Genomic DNA, 14,510 nt, shown 5'->3' with positions numbered 1-14,510 from the left:
CCAGACCTATGGTGCACACATTCACTGCTGGGAGACGTCTCTTGGATGTCAGGTTGCAGAGAGATTTCCACATGCTTACCTACAGTAAATAATTCTTCAGTTGTGTAGGCACACACAAGGGCACCCTGATCATTACATGTGCCTCTTGCCTACAAGACAGAAGAAATAATCTGATGTAAGTCACTAAAAAATGTGAACTGAAGGTGGTGACCATCTTAAGTTCATCTTTTCCTACTCTGTGAAATCTCATACTGCTATTCAGTAACCCTCAAATGAGTAAAAAAATAATTGCAAATGTCAAATTCAAACATCAGCAAAGGGCAAGATTTGAAAAGTGTCTGCATCTTAGTCTCAGCTTTACTATATATCTATTTAGGAAAAACTCTCTATGCTACTACCCTGTAGACACCATCATAAATAATCAGAGTTCAGCCCAAAGATCCACAGCATCAGGCAGTATTCATTTTATCATTTTTAAAAAATGAAAGAAAATCGAAACAGAATATAAGCCATTTATTTTTTAACTAATGTCACATACAATTGTGTGTTGATAGCCATTTAACTGCTAGCAAAATAATAGCAAAAAATCTGATAAAATATATTCATACAGTCTTTCAAATCCTGTATTATATTTGGTTTCAAACACAGAAACATCCAAACCTCATCTGTATTTAGCTTATTTGGTATGCATCTTGTACAGCTTTTACAGTTTATAACTGCGTAAGTGCTGATGTATAAAGATGTAATTCGCCAGTGTTGATCACAATTTATATTAAAATAAATAAGCAAATATACTGAGATGATACAAACTGAGCAAACAGAATTCATCCTAATTATGCATGATCTGAGGGATTCAAGGAAGCAAAGTTAAGGTATGGAATTTCCAGATGAAAAGCAATCTAGAAGCAATGCCCTCACCACCTTCTCTGATCAATTTTATCCTGTTATTAACATTACTCGGATAAAGTAACAAAATAAGATGCTTAAAGGTAACTGATTAAACTAGTAGGAAAAAAATATATTTATTGATCTAAAATGTAATAAGATGGATTTTCAGCTTTCAGTCACCAAAGCAGGGATTCTTCACGCTTAACATTAATCTTCAGAAAGTTAAGCACTAGGTTAGCTGTCTGTTCCCTGCCTGTTTAACAGAGATTCAGCTTATGCAAGATACAGACTTTAGAAGGATCCATCCATAATAAACATTTTTTTTTCAGAATGTAAAGACAAATTCTATTTTTCTCCTTCAATAGGAGGGAAAGAGTAGAGATGGACATTTTAAAGCAGCCAGTGAATGTTTATATAGTTCAGATAATGTGTGATGAACTGAGTCAGGTGAGTGAAGATTTCTAGGGGTCCGTGTCCCATAACAAGGGAACTTAAGGACCTATCTGTGCTTGTCATTTTGTCCCATTAGGGTACAAGTTAGTGTCCACAGACCAACAGAACTTCTTTCTGTGTCTGATCAGCACAAAAATTAACCTCTCATACCAGACACGTATCCAGCAGTTGTGTTGTCCAACTTTGCAAGTAGGTTGAGTTCCCTTTCCTTACTCTTATGGTGGTGTGGATACAGCCCTCCCAGATGGCAGCACTAAATCTGTTTGCTGAAAAAAAAACAGCTATCCTTAAACATACATAAAGTGCTGCTCATGCTGCGCTGAGATATGTACTTTCTTTGTAAGGTTTTGTCAGCCATGAGCCTTGTGAAACTGTGCCAGGATTCAGAAAATCAAGAGGTCTATCTCAAAAGGTGGTGCTCATTTCCTGTCGCTTCTAGGAGGCTCTTGAGACACATTTCTATGCTCTACAGTACAGCCATGCAGAATAGTTCCTTTTCAAGTCACTGTTCAGCTGGGGGTGATGCTGAGGACTCAGCAAGTTGGTTGTTCCCATGTTTCTCAGACCCAGGGCTTTACCAGCGATCAGTAGCTATCACAGATCAACACTGCAGGTGCTGGTAACACTACTGGTGAGAAATTTTTCTTCAACAAACCTTGCTGTGCTATTAAGGCACCATTTTGTACTTGAAAGGCTTAAACATGAAGAAGAAAATGTTTCAGCTCTTCAGGGAGGAGAAGGCCAGTTATTTTCTGATGCTGCTTGTGTCCAAAGCACCTCCTGATGCACAAGCGACAAAGCTGCATCAAGGACAGCGGCCCTGGAGAGAGACAGGAGACATGTTACGCATATGGCTTTATCTCCCCAAGGCCCACCACGGACGTGCAGCCCCCAGCACACTTGGCAGTGGAAAGCCATGCCTACATCCACCAAAGGATGTCAACCTACCATTCAGTTCAAGCCTCATCACTCTCTGTCATGACACACCCATAATAAGCATTAACAGAATCATTCCTTCCCTTTTTAACTTGCACAAGTGTTAAACAGCTTGTGTTGTTTTTGAAGAGATGATTGATGCTTCCTTCAAAGTCTTCCCCCACAGACCTTCATTGAGATCCAGGATTGCAGCCCACTGTTTGAAACTTATTTCATAACAGTGACAAACACATAGCAAAAGAAATGCTACATAATCCTTATTTAAGCCTTTCTGATTAACCAGTCCCGCGCTGATAAATACAAACCATGCTGAAGAATCTAGTGCTATTTTCAATCCCTTTATTTAAGTATAATGACATTAAGGGCTTATTTGGGAGGCTTATCCTTTTCATGAAAGGGTAGATACTGTGCAGTGCTTTTGATGGCAGCACCCGTCACTGTTCAGATCTCAACCTATCACTTGCACAGCCCTGTGCTGCATGTGGAGTAGACCAGCACTGAGAACAGTGAGGGTCTTCCAGAGGAAAAGGAGATGTATTTTAGGGCAGATCACAGAATCATCGAATGGCTTTGGTTGGAAGGAACTTTAAAGAGCATTGAGTTTCAATCCCCCTGTTATGGGCAGGCTTGCAAATGCAAGCAAGCAGTGAGTACAAATGAAGGGTTGGATGTCATGCATGTGGAGGAGATGATAAGAAACTGTAGAAAGCAAGAGGGAGATGGGAGGAGACAGTGTCAGTACCAGCAGCCATGAGTGAGTGGATAAGATAGTGGTAAGCAGAGAAGCTGAGGTGGAGAAATGAAGTGTGGTGAGGAGAGACTGCAGCAGAAAAAGCAGGTGCAAGCAAGCTCTTCAAAACCATTCAGAAACCATATTTGGGTTGTTAGGTAGTCCCTTGCTGCACATGTTGGACCCTGCTGCAATGCCAGCATGGCATGTGGTGGTGTGCACAGGGAGAGAGGTACAAGGTTTGTGTGCTGGACCTATGAGGCCGGTAAGGAACTATGAGGCCTGTGACGAGCAATGGGGCCCATGAGGAGCTGTAGGGGCCATGAGGATTCTGATCCCTGCAAAATCAGAGGATGCAATGTGCACACCCCTCTCCTGGGCCGCAACCATTCAACAGCCCCAGGAGTCAGACATTGGCTGCCCATCAGATATCACCCTACTCAGGAAAAGATATGTTGGAGAACATCAGAAAAACACCAGTCAGCTGCAAAATACCCTGCAAACATTCATCATTTCTAACTTCAATTGCTGAATTTTGCTTAGAAAAGATCCTTTCTGCCCAAACCCTTAGCTCAACCATGGCAGTTTTCGTGACAGCTCCACAGGTTTGCCTGGGATGTTTTTTTATCTCAAATAAACAGGACACATGTGGTGCCTCAGGAGTCACAAGGCTCATGCAACAGGGATTTGAGTTTGAAAAGATCACCACTCTGTGCACCATAGATTAGGCTGGGAAACCAAATGTCTGCTGCACATACATAATACGCACAGCACAGTTGTTTCCACATTATTATTTTCATATTACATTTCCACGAAGGGCCTGATTCATCACTTTATTATTCCTTGGTGTAAATCTGTTTATGACAATAACCATGTCTACACTTAGTAGAATTGTGGGTCAGTAATTTGTTTAAAATAATGAAAATACAGATTATTTATTACTTTGTGTAGCTTACTGAGTGAATGAGAGCACCTAAAGAAGAACACAGCACCTAAAGAAGAACACAAGAACTCCAACACTAAAGAATTTATTCTAATTTCCCTCAAGAATAGTAAGTAAAATGCATCTCCCTCATTCATCAAAGTATTCGTAACCAGTCAAACAACATAGACCTGGAACAATTTCATTTGCATGTTCTAAATAAGCACTTCTAAGGTTTAACCCTACAGCTTGATACTTTGGGATTACACAGTACATAACATTGGCCTTCCAAGAAAATCTAGTGTATATATAATGTATTCACTATATCATGCTTGTGTAGTTTTCCTTAATTCCCACAAAACAATGAATATAGTCTCATTTTAAAGATACTTCTGCACCTACACAACATTTTGTCCCCAAAATAAAAGTAAATACCAATCAACTAGAAGATCAGTGTTGTAATTTTTAATGTATGCAGTATTTGGCATGTGTCTAAAAGTTGGCACACTGTAAAAATTGAGGATCCTAGTCCTAGTGTTCACCAGATAAACACAACTCTCATCAGAGTTGATTTTCTGTTCACATTTGTTGGCATGCTCCAGACAACATTTCTGGCTTTATTCCCATCCCAGACTCAAGAGAATTTTTTTACCCTTTCTCCCTGATGCAGTGTTCACAGGCCTGTTGGTCAAAAGATGGGTAGTCAATACTGTTATCACCACTATACTCTGACACAGAAGGAGACAGTGTCCAAATATCAGCAAATTCAGGTAGTCTTTGTTATTCTCTGTTTTGTAGAACTAAGAGTACAGAATACTACAGCCTTGTGCAGCACTTTGTATGATTTTTCCCTATAGCGTCCCATGTGAAGGAAAAAAACAAGTGCTAAGAGACACCTTCTTTCTGCAGGAACAGTAGACCCAAAGGGCTGCCAGGTGGAACCAGTTCCATCGGCCTTTTGCTTTCAGCATTCTTTGCCCAAATGTCTGCTCCGAAGTCAATCAGCAGCATCACCAGCTCTACACTGCAGCTCCTGGCAGCGGCGTGCAGTGGGGACTCCAGGCCCTTGCCGCTGTTTACGTTTGCACCTGAATATGAAGAGATGACAAGGAATAATGACTACACCGGAGCTTATTTCCACTTCCTGCAGTAGCTGCAATTTCTCTGAACAATCCGTAAATACTGTAGCATTCACCTAGCGGTGGATTCCTGTCCTTTAGGTCTTGGTCCCACAATTTGCATACGGACTACTTGTACTCAATTTGCATACGGACTACTTGTACTGGCTGTGAAGCAGTGAAGTTGTGAAAATGATCCCAAGGGATCAGTGCACAAGGAAGTCTTTCACACACAGTCCAGCCCACAAACTTCTTGAAGTCTCACAAAAGAGTAGTTCCACCTATGGATCTAATTTGCTCTGTATCCCAACTCACCATTACTTTAAAATGCATGCAAGATTACACCCTGCTCCATAACAGAGGCTTAAGCTGATTTCTAGGTGCTGAGTTACCAAGCCTGCTCAGGAAAAAAATGTGAAGATGGAAAAGTTTTGAGGCCCTTAACAGTGGAGAATGTAAGCACTCTCTGATCCCGAAGTGCTCCTCAGTCTGTTGTCCTGAGCTAATGTCTTTCAAAACATGTGAACTGCAGAACCAATTCAAAACTCTTTATAACATTTTTAAAGCACATTTTCCTATAAACAGTAGGCAGCAAAGACAAAAGGCAAAAAACAAAAAATAATAGGCAAAAGTGAATTCTTAATCTATATTTGATTTATTTAGAAAAAGATCATTGTGCTAAATCATGCATAATGTCATCTAAATGTGTCTTTTTTTCAAAGGAGTTTGGTTGGTCCACCATTTCTGTGTGAGCTATGTGGCTATATTTTGTTATGCAGCCCCTCTTTGTTAGAAGAGATGCACTGCCATAGGTAAGAAATGGCCTTGTGTAGTTATCCAAGTGGTTAGATTTGTAGTTGGATTTATCAGAGGAGAAGCATACAGTGCTGAATGTTTTTCCTCCACGTTGGAAATGTTTCAGACATTTTATGAACTTTCTAAGAATTAAAACATTTGCAAAAGAAGTATGTAAAAATTGTTTAGTCATTTCTGTTAAGAGGATGGAAGAAAAAAGGAAGTATCTTGCTACTCTCTTCAAATAGCTTCAGCAGCACAAATACATGGACACTGGAGAGGATGGTGTTGTTCTAGGCACTACTGGTAGCATGAAATCCAGGATGACCCACCACTTTGTTGGGAGTTGTAAAGCTCATTTCCTAGTCAAGAAGGTCCTGTTTACCCTGCTCCCCTCTTTAGCACAGGACTGCCATTGAGAAAAAACTTCTCCAGGTCCCAGAGTAGGAATTTCTCTAAATCTTTGCTGCAAAGACAGACATTACAGGGAAGGAAAATACACCATCCTTTACTTTTCCTTTTACCTGACTCAAGTAGCTTTCTGGCACAGTCCACTTGCTGGTTCTCACAAGCTACATAAAGCGGAGTACCCAGATGGTTGATGTTGTGATCTATATTCATCCCATGGGATGTGAGGAGCTCAACACATTGCACATGACCTAAAAGGGATAAAGGCAGAATCAACTCGCAGATATCAGGCATTTTGCAACAGTCCAAATTCTCTGATAGAGAAGTGTGATTTGGCAAAGATTCATTGTTTTGTCAAGAGGTGACTGTAATACTTTGATCCACTATCCTTACTCCAGAGTTTTCAATCAGAAAAACAGGAACTGCAAATCCAGTTTGAAAATATGCTAAAGCCCCTGCATTATATCTGACTCATTACAGATATCTACTGAAGATGAGATGAATCATGCTCAATTTCTCTTCTGCTTTTGAAGATGATCAGACAACTCTCTTGGATTTCTATGTAACAGGCAGCTGATTTGGACAGTGCATCCCCTTCCAGGGGTCACCACATGATCCCAGAGGCCCTGAGAGCAGCAATAATTGGCCCTTGGTTAGCACCAGGGGTGGGAGCAACTGCAACACTTGTGATGAGAGTAAGAAGGAAGGAACAATTCCTGGCCTAAATCATGAAGATCTTCTTTACCTCTCTCTTCTACTTCCCCAAACTTCTAGCAAGATATAAAACAGTGCTGACACCCATGAGGTTACCTCTCTTAGCAGCTTCATGGATGGGGGATGCCAAGTCACAGGGCGGGTGCAGGTTGGCCCCATGTTGCAGCAGTAAATTCAAACAAGCCACACTGCCACTGACACATGCACTGAACAAAGGAGTGTGCCAGTCAACAGTAACCCCATTCACCTGGGGGAAGAATAAAAACAACACTGGAACAGGTTGCCCAGAGAAGTTGTGGATGTCCCATCACTGGAGGTGTTCAAGGCCAGGTTGGATGAGAATTTTGGCAACTTGGTCTAATAGGAAGCGTCCCAGACAACAGCAGGGGGGTTGGAACTAAATCATCTATGATCTAGCATTAAATTGTCATGATAAAACATGTTAACACTGGAGAAAATATCTTGTCCATGATGCACTTACCTTAGCACCATGCTTTAATAGGAAATTGGCACAAGCAGCATGACCACCTAAGCAGGCTTCATGGAGAGGAGACACATGGTCTGCAGTAACAAGATTAACATCACTCCCCTGATGAAAGAAAATAACATTACAGCCAACTACAAAACAAATAAACGACAACCCACCACCCTTCCATAATGATCCTTGAAGATTTATTTAATCACAACTTTCTCAACTGCTTGGAGTTACTAGGTAAGCAATGAAAGAGTCTGTGCTGCTTCAGCTGGAACAGACAGTGGCACATCATATCAGAGGTCATGCCTTTTACACATCACTAATCAATACAGACAGCTGTGGTCAACCAACTGTCCAACAGAACAATGCAGAGATCCTTCTAGGCATTCTGCTTTGTTTTACTTCTACTACATCTAACAAACTAACACCACTAACAGCTAACAAACTCTGAAATAAACAAGATTAGAGCTCTCAACAGGGTCATGCCTGCCTCTTGTTTACATGTCTGCTCATGTCTCTGACCTCCAGTCTGTGACTGTTTGAATGGAACAAACTCAGAAGTACTTTTGAGATACACATTTGATATACTTTCTTTGGATTATGGCACTTTTGAAGAAAAGTTGGCTTCTTTCTTAGAAACCATTGAATTGACTCTACCACAGGATCTTTTCTATCAGTCTTTGTGATCCAGAAGTTTAAGGTGAAAGAGTTTCCAGTAACTATTCTCTTTCCTCCACTGGCTAAATCCAATAATTTTGAGGGAACGGAGCAGTGAGGTTCAGAAATTTCTTCTCCCCAGCTGTGTTCTTCTTTGGGAGGAGCAGGGCCTTTAAGTACTTCGAAGAGCACCAGAAACAGATGTCTGGGAGCCTGAACTGAAGCCTCAATTGGAGTCTTGTCTGTGTCTGGAGCTGCCCCCACCAAAGGCACCAAGTGCTGGTCATGGGCACAGGAGCTGTAGAATGAGCCCTGCAGCTGCCCACAGGGAGAGCAGCTGGGGTCTTGTTATCTGCAAACCATGATGCAGGCCTTCAGGTTAGCGTGCAGAGTTTGTGTAAGGCAAAGAAGCGTAGCAAAAAATATGTTACGCATAGACTTCACTGCATTTCGGTCAATGTGACTTCCTCACCCTGGATGTTTCAGAGTAAAACATAGACTGCACTCAGCAACTGAACAAACCCAGTAGAGATCATATTGACTTGGCAGAGCAATACCTGGTTGATGAGCTTCTTCAGAGCAAGCAGACGCCCATGGATAGATGCATCATGTAAAGGAGACCAGTCTGAAACAAAGTCTGCACAAAGAGAAAGACAGGAAAATGTCTAACAATTCCATGGACTGTTTCATCAGTGTACTTTACTTCAACTGTGTGAACCAGTAATCCTCTCCTCTAATTTATTACTTGAACCACCAAGCTTTTCTTGGAGAGGCTGCAGGGAGGGAGTGAAAAAACAGGATGGGTTCACTCTGGGTGTGTTTTTAATTCATCTGATGTTAGTGCTGAGCAGCTGTGTTCCCATTCAGAGGACAAGAGAATGATTTACAGAACACCACCTTGTTCTGACTGAGCTTGTCTCTTGGTTTGAATTATTTCCAGTGCCTTTGTTTTCACAAGCTCATTACGCTTTAACAATTAGCTCAAAAGGAGCATGCTTTGGAAAGGGTACAGCTGCTCAGTCATTCACCCCTGCTCAGAGATGGGCTCGATTCAACAATATGTAACTAGAGACAGTACCAAAGTACAGGGAGACAAATTGTGTTACCTGTTGATTTTGTGTCTCAGTTTTCAGTCTAGTGTCAGTCTCTGTGGTGGTGCATTTTAAATAATAGCTATATTGTTGGCACTGTGGAAGCCATAAAAAGCAAATGTAGATGAAAGCTCAAGGGAAGGGCCTGCCTTAGATTTTAGTTTTCATGCTTGAACATTTAGTGGAAGAAAGAAAGCACTCAGCTTTAGGTGAAGCAGATTTGGTGAAAAACACTGTATTTCCAGAAAGGTTTTTCTTTAAGAAAGAGACATGATTTCACTCTAAGGACATGCAGACTGAGTGATCTTTTGCTGCTCAGCCTCACTGGGCCAAGGCAAAAGAGCGAGAGCAAGAGGGCTTGCAAATGACTTGCTCTCTGATGCTGAAGCAAATGAGACTCCTCAGCAGTATGGGACACCGACCCTGAGATCTACTTGTGCCTCAGCACATGATCCCTCCATTTCTCCAAGAGACAGTGCAGGGAATGGGATACCCACTGAATGGTAGTAAGGACACAAGCCCAGGTCACAAAGGGAGTAATTTTACTTAGGTATGTCGTAAGGAAAGTATTCCTACAACTATGCTAAAAGTATTAATATTCTAGGTGCCTGTATAAAACAAAAAAAAAACAACCATATTTTCTCTTATGCAAAAGACTGACATAAGGGCACTATGGCATATGGTTTAGGAAACTAAAAAAGGTTTGCATCAGAAACAGAATTCTAACTCTTACTTTGAAGTAATCTTGATATTTCAAAACTGATGTTCAGAAAAATACCACATGCCAAAAATAATTTCTGGAAATGAGTCAGCATAGTTCTGATTGAATGAAGGAGGTATGGGAGGGAACCTTTATGATTATATTTGGTAACAAACCTGTTAAGTCATGTAGAGTGCTTTTCTGAAAGATTTATTTGACAGGCAAAAACATTATTTGATGCATTTTACAGGATATACCTTTCCTCAAGTTGCAGCTTAATATAAAGGAATATCTGAGGAAATACTTTACACTTCATTTCCATAGCTGCTATATCTGTTCTTTGTTTTAACACAACGAAACAAACCAATGCAGTACTGATGGCCATCCAAATACTAACAGAGGGGCCCTTTAGCATTACAAGTTTATGGCTCAGGGCCACCAGAGTATGCTAATCCCTCTGGGAGAGATTTACCTCCTTCAGTATTAATTGCCTCAAAACTCAATGTCTGGTCTATGTTAATAGCCCAGGTGCTCCTAGGAAGGCAAATAAGCATTTCCAGAGGGCATTTCACCCACCTTCTGCCTGCCTCCTCCTGAGTTCCATGGGCTATATACCACAACTTGTACTTGCAGTAAGTTCATAACCATTCTTTGGCCTTAGCAAGTGGAAAGCAATTTCCAGAAGCTATGGTTGTAATCTCATAAGGATATGTCATCTGATAACGGCAGCAAAACCATGGTACAGTTATTAAAGCACAGTATTATTAACTGACTAAAATAGCTGTGCTTTAAAAGTAATGTGTATCAAATGGTGCTTATTAAATTACATTCACCTGTGTAAAATTAAATATCTCATTTTCCAAAGTGCAAAGCATCTCTGCTTGTTTGCATTAAACACCTCAGGAATGCCAGTGCATTGTGTGTACTAAGGTTACTGTCTAACATTTTCCTATGCTTTTTCAGTGACCCTCATCGTGCTGTTTTGAGTAGTTCTGTGAGAAGGCTCAAATCAGCAGCGATAAGACCAAGGGAAAACCAAACCCCAAAGACATCACTAAGCAAAGACCCTTGATTTTGTGAAGCTTTTTATAATGCAGATGGTAGTATACTGGCAGACAAAACTTTATTTCTCTTATCTTGAACTAAGCTCACCTCTACCAGGCATGCATTGCAGTGGCTACACCATGCTCCACCATGCTGTCTTTCTTACCCATCCTGCCAGTGTTAACTGTGGACCAGTGCCATGGTGTTACCAATGCTGTTGCCAGATGTTAATGAGTTGCAAGGAAACGTTTACAAGAGTTCCAGAGATCTAGATTGAAGAACAAGTTTTCTGAGCAGTGCTTGATCTCTTTTTGGTCAAATACAGGTAGCATTTTGTATGAACTACCATGATGTTGTATCATCGTGTCATTGTTTTGGTGACAAAGAGGGGGATGCAAGGTCTGCTCTATCCACATGCAGTCCTTATCCATCCAACTCAGTGTTTTCTTGAGGAAAAAACAAGTTTCCATTAAGACTCCAAACCAGACCATAGTTGTCTCTGGAATGACGATTAACTTCTAATTTCATGAATTCTTAACAGTGAATTAGAAGACTGACCAGCAAAAATGTCAAAGATAAGGGTCAGTGGAAAATAAAAGGGGTATATGCAAGGATGTCCTAATCCGGTTGGGCATCCTGTACTAGGCAGGACTGGGTCCTTTATCCTAAAAGGAAGTGGAGACCTAAGATAGCTTTAAGATCACCTTGGGTACATTGTGAATAGAGGGTGAAAGGTTCTGTTGACTGCATGGCACAGCAGATACAATATCAGTAATATAAATTATCACTGTTATTATCATATACAGGCATCTGATTAAAGCCTAAATAAGTGTCAATGCTAACTATCCCTAGACTTCTTAAATTCTCAAATAGTGACATTTGAGAAAGTTCTTGAAATATTTTGCCATCAGAGCAGTACATGTAGAGAAAGTCCAGTGTACACAGTTGGCACAGTTGCATTCACTGCACGTACCACCACAGCAATGCAAATTTCTGCTTCCCGAAAATATGTACAATTACTCTCTCATGGAGAAATGAGCCTGTTAAGCCATATTTGAAATTTCCCTGCACCTTCATCCACAAGCAACCTCTGTCAGGCCTCATGGCTTTCAGCATCCAAAACCCACTGGTTTTTTGTGGCATGGGGCCATCCAGCTCCCCTTTCATCGCTGAAAACTGCAGCCAACCCAGAGGTTACATGAAACCTCTGGTCCTACTTGATTGCACTGCATCCACCTGGGCCCTTGAATGCTGGCAGGGCAGGTATAGAGGGAGCCTTATACCAGTAACTGCACTACGAACAACCAAGCTTTGACTGCTGCCTGTGGATGTGCTTGCAGCACGTTTCCAGAAGAGCATTCATTCTGCACTGGAGGCTGAAAGCATATTTTTCCAGTCTCTGATCATGAGGAGGGTGTCAGTCACTCAGTGACTCCCTGAGTTGCTTTCCTTTCATGGTAACTTCACACAGTGCAGCTCACAAGGGACTCTAAAATTCTTTCAGCTGAGGCATGCTCTTGCATATACATTTACATATACATAAGCCTACGGCATTATGTATAACAATACTATGAATGGTATTTTTCATATTTGAAGGCTTTCACCTAATACCCATGATATATGTAGCCAAAAACATTCCTGTTGCAAGCCATCAGCAGAGCTTATTGACAGGCAGGCAAAAGAGGAACATGCTGAGCTCCAGCACCCAACAGACTGAGCCACCCATGCTGCCCGTAGGCTCCCTCCCTCCCAGACTCCATTTTGGCAGAGCTCATCTCCCATGTGAACTGGGTTTGGTTCACACTGTGTAATGACATTGCCATCCCTTCCCTCCCACCCTAGCCTCAGTGCACGCACACACACAAACACACACGAGGAGCAGCAGACAACGCAGCCAACCTACTGATCATCTTTATGCTGTAGTTTGCCTCTGTTTATTTTTCAGTGTCCTATTTTTCTATGTGGTAAGAATAGGAGTGTTCTCAATAGCCCTGGAAAAGAGGAAGGACACTGTGAAGTCATGTTATCTTGATTTCCCTCCATGATCCCACTTCACTGACCATGAACTGAAGGAATGGTGTCTCAGAAATGGGGGTGCAGGGAACATTACAAGCTAAGTTGCTGTATAAATTCTTTGTCCTTGGTCGGTCACCATGTCATATTTTCAATGGCTCTGGGCCAGCCAACAGAGCAACAATCACAGTGAGGCCATTTATTTGAATAACTTCACCACTGACCACAACAGCTTTGGTCACAGCTGACCATAGTGCCGTAGCCATTGTGGAAGAACCTGCATGGGTGAATGGCTGGGCCTGGACAAGGGCATTTGGGCCTGCTGATTGGAAAGAATAAGAAAGTTAAAAAGAAAAGAGGAAGGGAAAAAAAAAAAAAAAGAAGAAAAACAAGGAAAAATAGGGAAAAAAAAAAAAACAACAAAGTAAAAGCAGATAAAAGAAAAAAGAGAAATAGAAAGCAGATAAAAAACAGAGGAGGCATAGGAGGGAAGGAAGGAGGAAGGAAAGGGGAAAAAAAAAAAAAAAGGAAGGAAAGAAAAAGAAAAGAGGAACTGAGCCAGCGCTGAGCTGGTACCAATCGAAGTTCAATATGCCACACTGCAATCTCTTTTTTACTTTGCTGTAGTTCAATTACTGCATTTGTTTCTGCTTGCATGAACTTCACTACAGAATCTGACATTTTCACTGTGATGCACCAGAAAAAAAAAAAAAAAAAAACAACCACAAGAGAAATCAACATCGAGTATGGACAACTTATTCAAATCCCTTTTGGAGTGCAAGAGCACGGGGACGTGGCTGCTGATCTGCACTGAAGTGTAACTTCGATAGAAGCGTGCCTTTGCAGCCTGACCCTGCCCGCTCCCGCTGCCTGCAGACGTGAGGGCAGAGGCAGGAGCCTTACTCACCCCTCATCAGCACCTCTGATGGAGTCGTTGCAGGCACCTGGCCTCCTGCTCCTTGCGACTTGCTGCCGTTTTGATTCATTCCCTCCTCATCCATCTCAGCCCCGTCTGTCCAGCGTCTGTTTTCTCACTTCACGGTCACTCTAAGGAGTTCAAATTCCATCGTTCACGACGAGCCTCCGCGTGCAGGAGCGATCTGCCCAGCAGATGAGCGCAACAGAGCCGGCCGCAGGCTGGGACTGGTGCTGCACCGCTTTGTGCAGAAACTTAAGTACCTGGGCTGGAGTTAGGGAAACACCTCCCTGGCCGTGCTGGTAAGCAGCCAGTGATCAGGCAGACCACACTACACGAAGCGAGAGATGTGCCTGATGTCATATCCTCCCCAACCCCGCGCCCAATCGGGGAGCTGGCCGGCTGTTTTTATCAGGAAGGAAATTCTTGGTTTGCCAAAAAAAAAAAAAAAAAAAGAGAGAAAGAGCCAGTTCAACTAGTTGAGCAAACTCTGCCTGCGGGGGATTTGCAAAGAAAACTCAGGGAGACACCGGTGCTATCCGCACCACTCCCAGGCGAGCGGTTTGCAGGCACCGTGCTGGGCTTTCTGCTCTCCCAGCAGTGCCCCGTGTGAGCCCACCGTCCCATCCCAGCAGCCGGAATCCCCGCAA

General features: G+C 42.2%; 1 protein-coding gene across 1 annotated transcript; it reads right to left on the bottom strand.

The window, feature by feature from the left end:
• Nucleotides 1–492: 492 nt before the first annotated feature.
• On the bottom strand, nucleotides 493–14,232 carry ASB9 (ankyrin repeat and SOCS box containing 9). Its single transcript, XM_010725313.3, has 7 exons — nucleotides 13,852–14,232; nucleotides 8,654–8,733; nucleotides 7,446–7,553; nucleotides 7,061–7,211; nucleotides 6,367–6,501; nucleotides 4,826–5,017; nucleotides 493–2,161 (listed from the first exon to the last, which is right to left on the bottom strand). The coding sequence occupies exons 1-7, from the start codon at nucleotides 13,943–13,945 to the stop codon at nucleotides 2,037–2,039; spliced, it is 885 nt and encodes a 294-aa protein (XP_010723615.1). The 5' UTR covers nucleotides 13,946–14,232; the 3' UTR covers nucleotides 493–2,036.
• Nucleotides 14,233–14,510: the final 278 nt, after the last annotated feature.

This window comes from Meleagris gallopavo, chromosome 1, assembly GCF_905368555.1.
Source record: "Meleagris gallopavo chromosome 1, MGAL_WU_HG_1.1, whole genome shotgun sequence".
Lineage (NCBI taxonomy): Eukaryota > Metazoa > Chordata > Aves > Galliformes > Phasianidae > Meleagris > Meleagris gallopavo.
This window is presented reverse-complemented; position numbering and strand designations above follow the sequence as displayed.

Bases quoted from the DNA above. Each gene is read 5' to 3' on its own strand.
- ASB9 (XM_010725313.3), bottom strand. From the start codon at position 13,945: ATGGATGAGGAGGGAATGAATCAAAACGGCAGCAAGTCGCAAGGAGCA. The intron at 6,502-7,060 runs GTAACCTCATGG...TATCCCTTTTAG, and splicing joins CCATGAAGCTGCTAAGAGAG to GTCATGTGCAATGTGTTGAG. The intron at 2,162-4,825 runs GTGTCTCTTAGC...GTCTCTCTCCAG, and splicing joins ACTGTTCCTGCAGAAAGAAG to GGCCGCTGTCCTTGATGCAG.